Source organism: Apium graveolens, chromosome 4 (assembly GCF_009905375.1).
Source record: "Apium graveolens cultivar Ventura chromosome 4, ASM990537v1, whole genome shotgun sequence".
Classification (NCBI taxonomy): domain Eukaryota; kingdom Viridiplantae; phylum Streptophyta; class Magnoliopsida; order Apiales; family Apiaceae; genus Apium; species Apium graveolens.
The window spans coordinates 173,988,114-174,002,751 of NC_133650.1; the positions used below are offsets into that span (position 1 = coordinate 173,988,114).

Genomic DNA, 14,638 nt, shown 5'->3' on the forward strand with positions numbered 1-14,638 from the left:
AATATCAAATTGAAATACTAATTAGCTCTTTTAAAAATGTAAATATAATTCTGTTTAACACTTTTATACATTTACTTTTGAAAAAACAAAATTACTATATTAAACTGTAGCAACATTAAAGTATAGTAAATCCACTATAAAAAATATACATATGTACTAAGCTTATGATGTTTAAAAAGGTATAATTATATCTCATACTATACTTGGGATTATTACAATATTCATGGATTAATTGTTTTCTGGTATCCAAGTATAAGAAAAGTATTTCATTAATTTTATTTAGCTCTTTTATTTATTTTCAATTACATCATGAGTTGGGGTTTACCCCTCTTTCAAATTATTAATGAAATATATTTTAAATTTGAAAAAAAAATTACATATGATTAAAAGGCTGAAATTATGAAACTAATCCCTGAAAAAAATTACATAAGGAATTAACAGGAAAAAGAAAGAATAGAGCAGAGAAGGTTACGAGGAACATTTCAACCTAAGGACATGATCACGGAGGCCAACCTTAAGAAGATTGGGGCTTTATCCCAAAGGGTTGGCTCTCTTTACAAATATCGAGATTTTTACAATGAAACGCCCTCCTCACACACTCTAAAAAGGCTAGAGGGCTTAATGCCACAGAGTTGGTTCAACTGGACATCGGTAGACAAGTAGACTTAGAACAAGGTATAAACAATCCGACATAGGACGCGTCATAAGTTTATTATGCGTCATGCGTGTGCTCACCCTTCTTTTTACATGCATAACTTTTATTTAGCGTGATACATGTACTTATCTTTCTAACCCATATATTTACTTTTAACGCGTCATATCTAGGACGCGTCCTTGTATAATATGTATGGCTACGAGATGGTCATGATGTGGCAAGTCTGTCACTTATATTTTCCTCGCAAAAAGTGCACTTTCTAGCATTCACAATGAACACTTGGTTGAAGTCTCATACACATCTTCATAATCCATGCAACTGTAGTGGACGCGTCATCCCATCAGGGCTCGTCATCATTATAATTTGGGTAATTTTTTGAGGTGCTCATAAAATTGGTTTATCCTTGTTTTTATTTTCAAACAACTCATATTATGCAGACATTTCATTTTTTATATTACCATACGTCTTTAGTCTTCAAGACGCGTCTACATTTCTGGACACGTCCTGTACTGATATCTTACATGTCTTCTTTAAGATATGACTTCTCTTCCAAAAGGGTTTTCCATAGGGGTCTCCAGGAAACTGAGAGCCAGGAAGCGGGCTCCTGCAAAGTCTGATCCAAAAGCTAAAGATCCCTCACCGGTGGTGGTTCCTTCTCCTCTTTCCAAGATCATTGACACCACCGTAGTCAACATCTCAGATAAGGAGGGCGCGCCCCCCCAAACGCCAAAAGACAATTCCTGACGATCAATCTTTCATCCTCATATATCTGGGCGCGTCCTCATCTGGGACCTTTACTGAAGAGGAGGTAAGGGGCTGGACATTCAGAACAGAGCAATAGACCGAAGAAGCCATGGTGAGAGCAACAGCTGAGCTCCATTTACATACAAGGCAGAGTGCCAACAAAGCTGGTAGACTCAGGGCGCACCTTGCTGTCAGCGATACTACTAAGAGCCTGGCTGAAGACAAAATCAGATCTTTGGAAAAGGGCATTACTTTGCTCACCCAAGAGAAAGATGCTGAGATCAAGCGTCTACAAGAAGACAGGACGCGTCTTGAGGGTGAGAAAGCATAGCTTGAAGGTACTGTTATCTCTGTGGAGAACGCTATGGAGGGCGTAGTCACTCTAAATTCCACCATGCAGCTGGAGCTTGATACTCTGAATGATGACAGACTGCACGGCTGGAAAGAAGAGAAGAAATTGGTGTATCAAAATAGGTTTACAGATGGCTTTGAAGAGTGGTGTTCCGGGTTCATAGCAAATGACCCAGAATACACCTTCTCCAAGTTTGATGAAGATACCCAGAAGTGGGAGAATGATTCTTAATCAGGGCTGCAGACTCTATCAAGAACAAAAGGATTGTCATAGGCCTGGAAGTCGACGACGCGTCCCCTACGCCTTCTCCACTCTAGGCCCAGCCTCCACCTTCTTATCCAAAAGACCAGGGTAAACATCAGGATGTGTCTCCTGCTTAGGACGTGTCTTATGTTTATTATGAACTTTATCTGAACTATCGCAAGGGTGTAGGTCCCTTTTAAGCCCTGCAAGCTGTAAGCTTATTACTGTGTATGTGTTGGATGATGCACTTTAAATTGTTCTTAATTTTCTTATCTTTATATCTTTTAAATATTTTTATCATGTGGGCGCGTCCTCATAGATGGACGCGTCAACCATTCATTTTTTAGAAGACAAGAACGTTGAAATGTTGCAATTATTATATAAAATACCAGATTGGGCGCGTCCTATTACTGGATGCGTCCTTCCTTTATATCAAAAATCATCCATGTTTCCCATGTTACTTTATCTAATGAATTATGTAGTGGACGCTTATCTTTTTCCAGGGAAAAAATTACTTCATGTTATTAACTCCATTTCAAAAATGTTAAAAGTGGAGTATTACCCCAAGAGGGCGCGTCCTATTAAGTGGAGCATCAACCTCAGCCATGGGCACGTCCTATGTAACATGGGACGCGTCGTGTCAAGGTAAAAAATATTTCAAATGACATACAATTTTAAATGATCATAGCTTTTATTGAATAATGTGCTCTAGTGTCAAAAGTACACCAGTCCCATGGCTACTATGCTCTGTGGGGAACTTATTCGAAAATACGATCCTTCAACTAGTTTTAAGGTAAGTAGTACATGCACTACCCCCCTAGGCTTGCAGGAATTTTATTGCTTCTAGCCTATAATCTGGGCACATCCCTAAATATATAATTGAAAGTGAAAGCATGATATGTAAGGGGCCAAAGCCGCACCTTACTGATAATACTTTCGGAGATGCTCCGCATTCCATGCTCGCAGAACCAACTTCCCTTCCAAGTCCTCAAGGTGATAAGTACCCTTCCACAAAATTACTTTTATCTTGTATGGTCCTTCCCAATTAGCTCAAAATACTCCATGCTGGGGATTCTTTGTGTTTTTCATCACCTTCCTGAGCACCAAATCTCCTACCTTCAGCAGTTGTCCCTTTATCTTCTTATTGTAATACCTTGCAGCACGTTGTTTATATGCCGTGAGCCTCAGCTGAGAATTTTCTCTTGCTTCTTCCAAGAGATCTAAATGAAGCCTTTGGTTGATTTCTGCATTTTCCTCTGTGTAACGATCTCTACGAAGCGACCCTGAGCCAACCTCCACAGGAACCATAGCTTCATAATTGTAAGTCAGCATAAACGGAGTTCCCCCGTAGTAGATCTCGGAGTAGTGTTGTAGGATCACATCACTTTTGAGAGTTCTTCCGGCCAATTTCCTTTGCGCTCCTCCAATTTTGCCTTAATGGTATGCTTCATTATTTTATTCACGGCCTCTGTTTGTCCATTGCTTTGAGGATGATAGACTGCTGCAAATTCCTTCTTAATTTTCACATCCTCACACAACTATCGCAACTCCTTGCTATCAAACTGCTTTCTATTGTCAGAGACAAGTTTGTAAGGAATTCCAAATCTGCACACGATAGAATTGAAGATAAATTCTTTAATCTTCTTCGCGGTTCTGCCCATTTAGTAAAGTAATCAACCGCAACCACTGCATACTTGACATCTCCTTTAGCCTTAGGTAATTCCCCAATAAGATCAACCCCCCAAATAGAAAATTGCCATGGGTTCACCATAAGCATCAAGAGCGTCGCTGGCATAGATGAGTAATTCGCAAAACATTGGCAGCGATTGCAGGCTCTAACGAAATTTGCGGCATCCTCCTTCACAGTGGGCCAATAATAACCTTGGCGTAAAACTTTCATCGCCAACGAGTTACCCCCCGAGTGATTACCACAGATCCCTTATGTACTTCCCTTAAGATGTAATTTCTCTCTTCTTTATCAAAAAATCTGAGCAGCGGTTGATTGAAGCCCCTTTTATACAAAACCTCATCATATACCACATACCTTGCGGCCTGGTAGCGGAGTCATCTAGCCTTGAACTTATCCTCAGGAAGTGCTCCCTTGTAAATATAATCAAGAATGGGCATCATCCATGTTTTCTTGGGAGCCTCATCTACTTGCATCACCTCAACCTCTGGGATACTTGGAATCTCCTGGATTTCTAGGGGTATAGATCCCAACAATACAGCCTCCTGGGATCCCATTTTTTCCAGGGCATCCGTGTTGTTGTTCTTTTCCTTTGGTACACATTCCAACCTAACCTCTTTTAACTTTCCAATCAGGAGCTGCGTGCACCTCAAGTACAATTCCGTATGCGGTCCTCAAGCTTGAAATCCCCCATTCACCTAGTTTACCACCAACTCCGAGTCACTTTTTGCAATTAAGTTCCGTACTTCCATTTCAAAAGAGATCTTCAGGCCATTGATCAATGCTACATATTCCGTATCATTATTCGTTGCATAATATTTGAAGTGAATTGCACTAATCAGATGATGGCATTCCGGAGACATGAGTACTATGCACGCGCCTTCTCCTCCATTATTAACCACCTCATCTACATGCAAGATCCACCAGGGATGTGGAAAGTCCTCTAAAAACTCCTCAGTATGAGGGGGATGTAGCACTACCAAAGCCTTATCGTCAACTGCAGAATCAAATTCCAACAAAAAATTGGCTAAGGCATGCACTTTAATCACTGTACGGGGCATGTATTCCAAGTCAAACTGTCCCAACTCCATAGCCCATTTCAACATTCTCTGATGATTCTGGCTTATGAAGGACTTGCCGCAGAGGATATGTTGTATGGACTTCAATTCTATGGGCCTGGAAGTATGGGCGAAGCTTCCTTGACATAAGGATCAAGGCATAAACCAGCTTCTCCATACTTGTCTAGCGAGTTTCAGCATCGTGCAATCGCTTTCTCACATAATTCACTAGTAATTGTTGCGCATCCTCTTCTTTTACTAGCATAGCGCTGATTGAATACTCGGAAACGGCAAGGTATAGGATTAGGGATTCTCCATCTAATAGTTTTGACAACATGGGAGGGTTCCCCAGTTGTTCCTTGATCCTCCTAAAAACCTCTTCACATTCTGGTGTCCATACAAAGTCTTTCCCTGCCACTTTAATTGCCTTAAAGAATTCTTTGCACCTCTCAGATGATTTAGAGACAAATCGGTTCAACGCGGCAATCCTTCCAGTTAGGCTTTGCACCTACTTTACAGTGGTGGGAGATTTCATGTCTAGCAGTGCTTTGATCTTTGCAGGGTTAGCTTCAATTCTTCCATCATTTACGATGAACCCAAGAAACTTGCATGACTCCACACCGAACACGCACTTCTGTGGATTCAACTTTATGTGATACCTTCTTAGAATGTTAAACATTTCAATCAAGTGTTTGACATGATCGTTTGCCTCTTTGGACTTTACCAACATATCGTCCACATATACCTCCATGGTTCTCCAAATGATTCTTGAACATCATGTTCACCAACCGGTGGTAGGTCGCGCCAACGTTGATCAATCCAAATGGCATCCCTATGTAGCAATATAACCCTCTATTAGTGATGAAGGATGTATAGCAAGGCATGCCCTGCCGTCACGTCAACCAACTAATCAATTTGTGGGAGCGGAAAACTATATTTTGGGAAAGCTTTATTGAGATCTGTGAAATCTACATACGTCATCCACTTCCCATTTGGTTTTTTCACAAGCACTGGATTCGCAAGCCATTTGTGGTAAAAAGAATCTTTAATCAAACCAACTTCCGACAGGATATCTACCTCTTCCTTTAATGTTATCGCCATTTCCCCGCTCACCGGGCGACGCTTTTGTCGTATGCCCGTGCAATTAGGGAAAATATTTAGCCGATGACACATTACCCCTGGGTCGATTTCCACCACGTCCGAATGACTCCATGCGAAGACATCGAGATTTTTAATCAGAAAATGGGTAAGCCTTTCCCTCGTTTCATAACTTAGTTGAGATCCCACCTTCAAAACCTTGCTTGGGTCATCTTTATCGACCGGAACATATATTGTGTCTTCGGCCGGCCCCGTTTTCTCGGCATGCATAGGGATCCTGGGATCCAGATCAAAATTAAAGTCCCGGGGTCCTCGACTTCCATTCCTACATTTGAGGGTACATCCCTATATGTGGGAGCATCCACCTCTGGACAAGGCATGGCTTTATGCAATGCAGGTGTGGAGGGCGCGTCCTTGTTTTGAGGAGCATCAACCTCAATTTCATTTTCACTTTTCTAAGGCGCATCCTGCCTTTGAGGAGCATCCACCATGAGGTTACTTTCTAGACTTTGTAAAATCTCACTTCTTCCTTCCAGCCTTTCTCTATTAACCTCCTTTCGCACAATCCCTTCTTATTGATTCACCACGATTTTCTCCACACTGCGGATCCTCGAAATATTCCCCAACATCAAAGTTGGGGCCTCGGTGACATGAGTTTCTTCTTCCTCTGGATCTTCCACAAAATAATGGGCATGAACCTCCCCACTTGGTTTTTCTTGAATGTCCACCGCGTCTTCAAATGGAAGACCTTTTCCCTCATACCTTCTACTGCAAAATTCTTTAAAACCCTTGTGATAGCAGTCGCGTGATTTATATTGCGACCCTCTCAGACTGCCCACTATGTTAGGTGTTGGGAACTTTATCATCAAATGATGTATCGAGGTTATCACCCTGAACGCTCGCAACTAAGGTCTGCCAACTAACACATTGTGCACGGAGTCCTGATCCAGCACTTCGAAGTCTATCATTTGAGTGACAGACAGAGCTCCTTCCCCAAGTGTGACAGGAAGCCTAGCCGAACCCATAACTCTTACTGCCTCTCCAGTAAAACCGTAGATGTGTGCATCTTCAAAATTCATGTCACTATCCGAGAAACCCAATTTCTTATATATGCTATAATACAGGATGCTCGTAGAGCTCCCGTTGTCCAAGAAGACTCGATGCACATTTATTACCCCAAATTTGGCTATATTCCCACAATTGTGGATGCGTCTACCACCTAGGGCGCGTCCTATATATATTTTTTTTAGTTATTTCAGTCAAGAGTTGAATAGACGCGTCGTCACCCTAGGACGCCTCATCTTACTATGTTTCCTGCGATAGATTTGTAGGACACGTCTTCACAACACCACATCTCCTCCCTTACTTTTTTTACATATGTACTAAGATTATGATGTTTATAAAGGTATAATTATATCTCATACTATACTTGGGAATATTACAATATTCATGGGTTAATTATTTTCTGCTATTCGAGTATAAGAAAAGTATTTCATTAATTTTATTTAGATCTTTTATTTATTTTCAATTACATGATGAGTTGGGGTTTACCCCTCTTTTAAATTATTATTGAAATATATTTTAAATTTGAAAAACAAAATTACATAAGATTAAAAGACTGAAACTATGAAACTAATCCCCAAAAAAATTATATAAGGAATTAACAGGAAAAGAAAGAAGAGAGTAGAGAAGGTACTCAAGTACGCTAAGGAACATTTCAAACTCAAGGACATGATCACGCAGGCCAACCTTAAGAAGATTGGGGCTTTGTCCGAAAGGGTTGGCTCTCTTTGCAAATTTCGAGATTTTTACAATGGAAAGCCCGTCCTCGCGGCCTCTAAAAAGGCTAGAGGGCTTAATGCCACAGAGTTGGTTCAACTGGATATCAGTTACAAGTAGACTTAGAACAAGGTATAAACAATCAGACATAGGATGCGTCATAAGTTTATGGCACGTCATGCGTGTGCTCACCCTTCTTTTTACATGCATAACTTTTATTTAGCGTGATACATGTACTTGTCTTTCTAACCCATATATTTATTTTTGACGCGTCATATCTAGGACGCGTCCTTGTATAATATGCATGGCTATGAGATGGTCATGTTGTGGCAAGTCTGTCACTTATATTTTCCTCACAAAAAGTGCACTTTCTAGCATTCACAATGAACACTTGGTTGAGGTCTCATACACATCTTCATAATCCATGCAACTATAATGGACGTGTCATCCCATCAGGGCGCGTCATCATTATAATTCGGGTAATTTTTTGAGGTGCTCATAAAATTGGTTTATCCTTGTTTTTATTTTCAAACAACTCATATTATGCAGGCATATCATTTTTTATATTACCATACGTCTTTAGTCTTCAAGACGCGTCCACATTTCTGGACACGTCCTGTACTGATATCTTACATATCTTTTTTTAGATATGACTTTTCTTCCAAATGGGTTTTCAATAGGGGCCTCCAAGAAACTGAGAGCCAGGAAGCAGGCTCCTGCAAAGTCTGATCCAAAAGCTAAAGATCCCTCACCGGTGGTGGTTCCTTCTCCTCTTCCCAAGATCATTGACACCACTGTGGTCAACATCTCAGATAAGGAGGACGCGCCCCCCAAACGCCAAAAGACAATTCCTGACGATCAATCTTTCATCCTCACATATCTGGGCGCGTCCTCATCTGAGACATTTACTGAAGAGGAGGTAAAGGGCTGGACATTCAGAACAGAGCAAGAGACTGAAGAAGCCATGATGAGAGCAATAGCTGAGCTCCATTTACATGCAAGGCAGAGTGCCAACATAGCTGCTAGACTCAGGGCGCACCTTGCTGTAATCGACACTGCCAAGAGCCAAGCTGAAGACAATATCAGATATTTGGAAAAGAGCATTACTTTGCTCACCCAAGAGAAAGATATTGAGATTAAGCGTTTGTAAGAAGACAGGACTCGTCTTGAGGGTGGGAAAGCGTAGCTTGAAGGTACTGTTATCTTTGTGGAGAAGGCTTTGGAGAGCGTAGTCACTCTAAATTCCACCATGCAACTGGAGCTAGATCCTCTGAATGATGACAGACTACACGGCTGGAAAGAAGAAAATAAATTGGTGTATCAAAATGGGTTTGCAGATGGTTTTGAAGAGTGGTGTTCCGGGTTCATAGCAAATGACCCAGAATACACCTTCTCCAAGTTTGATGAAGATACCCAGAAGTGGGTGAATGATTTCATAATCAGGGCTGCCGACTCTATCAAGAATAAAAGGATTGTTCTAGGTCTGGAAGAGGACGACGCGTCCCCTGCGCCTTCTCCACTTCAGGCCCAGCCTCCACCTTCTCCTCCAAAAGACCAGGACAAACCTCAGGACGCGCTTCCTGCTTAGGACGCTTCTTATGTTTATTATGAACTTTATCTAAACTATCTCAAGGGTGTAGGTCCCTTTAAGCCCTGCAAGCTGTAAGCTTATTACTGTGTATGTGTTGGATGATGCACTTTAAATTGTTCTTAATTTTCTAATCTTTATATCTTTTAAATATTTTTATCATGTGGGCGCGTCCTCATAGATGGACGCGTCAACCATTCATTTTTTAGAAGACAAGAACGTTGAAGTGTTGCTATTATTATATAAAATACCAGATTGGGCGCGTCCTATTACAGGACGCGTCCTTCCTTTATATCAAAAATCATCCACGTTTCCCATGTTGCTTTCTCTAATGAATTATGTAATGGACGCTTATCTTTTTCCAGGGAAAAAATTACTTCATATTATTAACTCCATTTCAAAAATGTTAAAAGTGGAGCATTACCATAAGAGGGCGCGTCCTATTAAGAGGAGCATCAACCTCAACCATTGGCGCATCCTATGTCACGTGGGACGCGTTGTGTCAAGGTAAAAAATATTTCAAATGACATACAATTTTAAATGATCATAGCTTTTATTGAATAATGTGCTCTAGTGTCAAAGTGCACCAGTCACATGGCTATTATGCTCTGTGGGGAACTTATTTGAAAATACGATCCTTCAACTAGTTCAAAGGTAAGTAGTATATGCACCTATGCTAGGAGGAATTTTATTGCTTCTAGCCTATAATATGGGCACAGCCCTAAATATATAATTGAAAGTGAAAACATGATATGTAAGGGGCCAAAGCCGTACCTTACTGATAATACTTTCGGAGATGCTCCGCATTCCATGCTCGCGGAACCAACTTCCCTTCCATGTCCTCAAGGTGATAAGTACCCTTCCACAAAATTAGTTTTATCTTGTATGGTCCTTCCCAATTAGCTCAAAATACTCCATGCTGGGGATTCTTTGTGTTTGGCATTACCTTCCTGTGCACCAGATCTCCTACCTTCAGCAGATGTCCATTTACCTTCTTATTGTAATACCTTGCAGCACGCTGTTGATATGCCGTGAGCCTCATCTGAGAATTTACCCTTGCTTCTTCCAAGAGATCTAAATGAAGCCTTTGGTTGACTTCTGCATTTTCCTCCGTGTAACGATCTCTACGAAGCACCCTCAGCCAACCTCCACAGGGACCATAGCTTCATACCCGTAAGTCAGCATAAATGGAGTTTCCCCCGTAGTAGATCTTGGAGTAGTGTATATATATGTACATTTGTATATATATATATACATACACGCAAACGTACTACACGAAAACCCAACCGCCGCCTGACATCCCGGAAAAACGATAAAAGTTATACATCCAAGTCATTTATCAAGCTTATCATGTCAAAATAAGGGTCTTACCCAAACACAACCCCGGGGCCTTGTAACCAACAATACCCCGGAATTAAGGGCCACAAATCAAAGAAAAGGTGCATAACTTTTCCTAAGATGCAAAAATCAAGGGGCATACCCAAACACAATCCTGGGGCCTTGTAACCAACATCCCAGAGTTAGGGGCCACAAATCAAAGAAAAAGTACAGAATTTTTCCTAAGATACAAAAATCAAGGGGTCTACCCAAACACAACCGGCCTTGTAACCAACAACACCCCGGAGTTAGGGGCCACAAATCAAAGAAAAAGGCAGCATTTTTCCAAACTTACAAAAATTAAGGGGCCTCCCCAAACATAAATCCGGGCTACACAACTACTCCCCTATCTGGAAACCCGCATAACGGAGTGGGAGATAAAAGATAGGGCATAATATAATTAGGCCCAAGAAATACTACAAAAGCCCAAGGTAAGAGGACCCCAGGCCCAAATGGCGATGGTCCGCGGACACGTGGCAGCCAATCAGGATCTCAACAGTGCCCTGTTACCCAAAATAGCATGATAGCATCCCAACCAACCACGTGTCAAAACCTTAGGTTATCCCAGCAACAAAGGGACAGCTGGGCTCCGTCGCTCATCTGGACCGTTCAATCATTCACCAACCAAGATTCATCAATGGCTAGGATCAAGAGGTACAAACCCCCAAAAAAGGGTTTTGGGGGTTACCACTACTTTCTTGCTCTCTGCACAAATACACACACCAGTGCAATATATTTGAATAACTCATTTCTTCTTCTTCTTCTTTTTCTTGAAGAAACCTCATTCATATTCTTACGCCAGAGTTGTCGCGGGGACGACACCCCCCTCCGGTTTTGTTTTACAGAACCCCACCCCCTTACAGCTTAACCCCACGCCATCATTCCTGTATGGACGGAGCTCGAGCTCGGGTAAGGAGTGGAGAAGATCTGGGGAAGAAACAGGGTTATCGATACTCTTAACAATATCTTACATTCAATATACTCACTGAAAATCAGTTAACTTATTCTCACATCGGTGATGAATCGGGGGACAATCCATTATGTTCTTCTCTTTGCAGGATGATCAAAGAGATATTGAACGATAATTGTCCAGGCAGAAAACTGGTTCGAACACTAAGTATATTATATATCTATTTAGACATTTAGTGTAAAGCATGATCTACATGAGTTGCATGGTTGTGAATTGTGTCATTTTGACACTAAAATAATTTAAAAGTCACACCATTTTAGTGTTATATGTTGAAAATGGTATTAATTACATCTTCACTCAATATCTATGTACAAATTTAATTAAATATTTTTTTGTGGTGAATAATATTTTTGTTATTTTATACTTTAAACATTCAGTTTACTAGGTTTATATTATCTTTTCAAATTAATTTTAAAGTTTAAAATATTTTATAATCAATATAAATCATGTCAAACAAAGAATTATTAACTAACTAATAATTAATTTTAAAATAATTAAATTAGACTTATTTTCACTTTGATCCCGAGTATCCATTATACCTTAATTAATAGATAATTTAGAAAATCAATGACAGTAAAACCTCCATAAATAATAATTTGATAAATGAATAGTTTTGTTCAATGAATACTTTTTTCGGTACGAATATAATAGAGACGATGTATTTTTTATCTCGATAAATGAATAATCTCGATTAATGAATAAAATATTTAGATCCAAATGTTATTAGTAAGTTATATTTTCTTTAATCAAATTATAAAGTTCAAAGTAAAACAAATATGTAAAGAAATTTGACAAACAGACTCAAGATTTCTAAACGACCATAAAAAAGAATCATGACTCATATTTCAATCAATTTTATCTAAAATTTGGACCCAATAAAACCATAACAGTTCAATTTATTGCAGACAAACAAGAAAATAAATTTTGCTAAAATCTTGAGTTTGAGATCTAAATTCAGCTCTTCATCTTCATCGGTAGCTGCACTTGCTCCAATATTGTTTTGTGCGGAGGCAGAAGAATCTCCAAAGAAATCTCTAACTCCAACAAGCAGGGTACTTGTGGCTACAGGAGGAGCCGAAACAGTAGTAGGGTTTGGTTTGGTCCCCATCTTGGCATAAAACTCTGCCGGGAGACGCCAAGTATTGGTGGAAGAACTGGATGATTCCATTGACATATAATAAGGTGAGTTGTTATAAGTCATTGAATATCTACTCATTCCCTGTGAGAAGTTATCGTGTACAGCCACTCCTGGATAGTTAGGATAGCTTGCATAATAATTAGCATAATTGATAGGGTAGGGGTAGGGCTGGTAAGAAACAGGAATTTTAGCCTGCTTAGCCGCAGCCCATTGCCTCTTGTGCCCATTTTGGTGTCCTCCAAGGGCCATTGGTGAAGAGAAGGTTTTGTCGCAGTAACGACAAGGATACATCTTTTTTTCTTTTTTCTCTTTAGGTTCCTGGTAATTTATTGGTTGTTGAAGTTGTGGTGGTGCATTTGAGATTGGATGGTTTTGGGGTTGGACAACATCATCACCTTCCTTTGTATCACCTTCCATCTCCAAAGGAAAGGCTTTGGAGGGCTGGGGCTGGGAGGAAGGAGATTGTTGGAAGTCTTTGGTGGCCATAATATAATGTACACTCACTATACTGCAGGAAGATGTGTATTGAAGTTATAAACTTTGGAAGAACTGAAGATTGCATGAACTATAAATATTGTACAAGAAAGTGTATCTCGGGTCAAATTATAATAATATTATTATTACTTTTCATAAGATACAATATACTATCTTTTAAGGTGTGTTTTATTTTATTCAGAGATTTTGTACCAATCCAGTCAACTTGGTATATTCTCTTAAAAACTTACTTTTATTTTTTCTTAAAAACATACTTTTTTCAAAGTAATTGTCCAACAAATATTATATAATTCAAAATGTTGTTCTTAAGAACAAAACATAAAAAATGCATAAATTTCTTTTTTGGAAAAGAAAAGTATATATTTCCATGATTACAATAATAAAAAGATTAAATTTGGATACTTATTATATTACATTATTCTGATCTTAATTTTTTGCATTATCTTATATATATAGGAATTTATTGCGTCAAGAACCATCTTATATGGAAAATTATTCCACTGTAAAATCAAATTTAAAATCAAGTAATTTTATCAAATTTTAATTGTTAAATTTTTTATTATATTTATTATTCTAGATTAGCATCGAATTTTATATTTTTTTTAAAATAAAATTTTGCATTTGTGATGAGATTATATAATAAATACAATTATTCTCCATCATTCTCCATATAAGATGGTTGTCGAAGGAGTAAATTCTTATATATATATATATATATCTCAAATACTACAATTACATAAGACTATATACTAGGATTTGCAATGTCTTGTGTATCTCAAACACTGCAAATTTGGCCCAAATTTTTTAACCAACCAATTGTACAAATATATGATGGCAAGTGACTCTTAATATTGTGAGAAGTCACTGATTAGAGAAAAATGTGGCCCAAAATTCACTTGTAAGAAAGGGGTACCAAGAGGTTAATTAGGTTAAAGCATGTCTAATTACATGTACATCATGTTAACATGTTAATTGTCAATATATGGTGGCAAGTGAGTGACTCATGGTTACAAATGGGTTGAGGCAAAACCCCTTTCAAAGATCAGAGAGAAAGAAATGTAAAGAAATGTAGAGTTTCACAGAATATTACTGGGTGAGAGAAAATAAGAGAGATGAGAGATGGGAAAAGAAAAAAATTATAATTTTGTTATTTATTACGGTTAGCCCTAAATAAATTTATTTACAATTTCTTTTTATAATTTGAATATTTTATTCTTCATGATAATTAAAGTGTCGAGTTTAGAAAAATGTCTCTCAAATAATATTGCCACTAATATATGCAATATGATGTTAGTTAAATTTTTTGTTGGAAATATATAATAAAAAATAAATATTTCAAATTAAATAATAGAATAAATTAATTAATGTCGGTTATAAATTAAATTATTAAGAAAATGTATAGATTCCAAATTATGTCTAAATTAAAATATAATTGACACATTTCCTATTCTTTT

The 14,638-nt window shown here is 38.7% G+C and overlaps 2 protein-coding genes across 2 annotated transcripts; both read right to left on the minus strand.

The window, feature by feature from the left end:
* Positions 1-2,048: 2,048 nt before the first annotated feature.
* LOC141719161 (uncharacterized) lies at positions 2,049-3,894 on the minus strand. Its single transcript, XM_074521543.1, has 3 exons — positions 3,558-3,894; positions 3,111-3,427; positions 2,049-2,123 (listed from the first exon to the last, which is right to left on the minus strand). Exons 1-3 carry the CDS (start codon positions 3,892-3,894, stop codon positions 2,049-2,051), a joined length of 729 nt encoding a protein of 242 aa, XP_074377644.1.
* Positions 3,895-4,923: 1,029 nt separating this feature from the next.
* On the minus strand, positions 4,924-6,107 carry LOC141719162 (uncharacterized). Its single transcript, XM_074521544.1, has 4 exons — positions 5,716-6,107; positions 5,485-5,571; positions 5,257-5,398; positions 4,924-5,166 (listed from the first exon to the last, which is right to left on the minus strand). Exons 1-4 carry the CDS (start codon positions 6,105-6,107, stop codon positions 4,924-4,926), a joined length of 864 nt encoding a protein of 287 aa, XP_074377645.1.
* Positions 6,108-14,638: the final 8,531 nt, after the last annotated feature.

Bases quoted from the DNA above. Each gene is read 5' to 3' on its own strand.
- LOC141719161 (XM_074521543.1), bottom strand. From the start codon at position 3,894: ATGAAAGTTTTACGCCAAGGTTATTATTGGCCCACTGTGAAGGAGGAT. The intron at 3,428-3,557 runs GTTTGATAGCAA...CATACCATTAAG, and splicing joins GTCTCTGACAATAGAAAGCA to GCAAAATTGGAGGAGCGCAA. The intron at 2,124-3,110 runs GTAGGAGATTTG...CGTCCTAAGCAG, and splicing joins TAAAGGGACAACTGCTGAAG to GAGACACATCCTGATGTTTA.
- LOC141719162 (XM_074521544.1), bottom strand. From the start codon at position 6,107: ATGCATGCCGAGAAAACGGGGCCGGCCGAAGACACAATATATGTTCCG. The intron at 5,572-5,715 runs GTATGTAGATTT...ATTGCTACATAG, and splicing joins CCAAATGGGAAGTGGATGAC to GGATGCCATTTGGATTGATC. The intron at 5,399-5,484 runs GTATATGTGGAC...CATTCTAAGAAG, and splicing joins TCATTTGGAGAACCATGGAG to GTATCACATAAAGTTGAATC.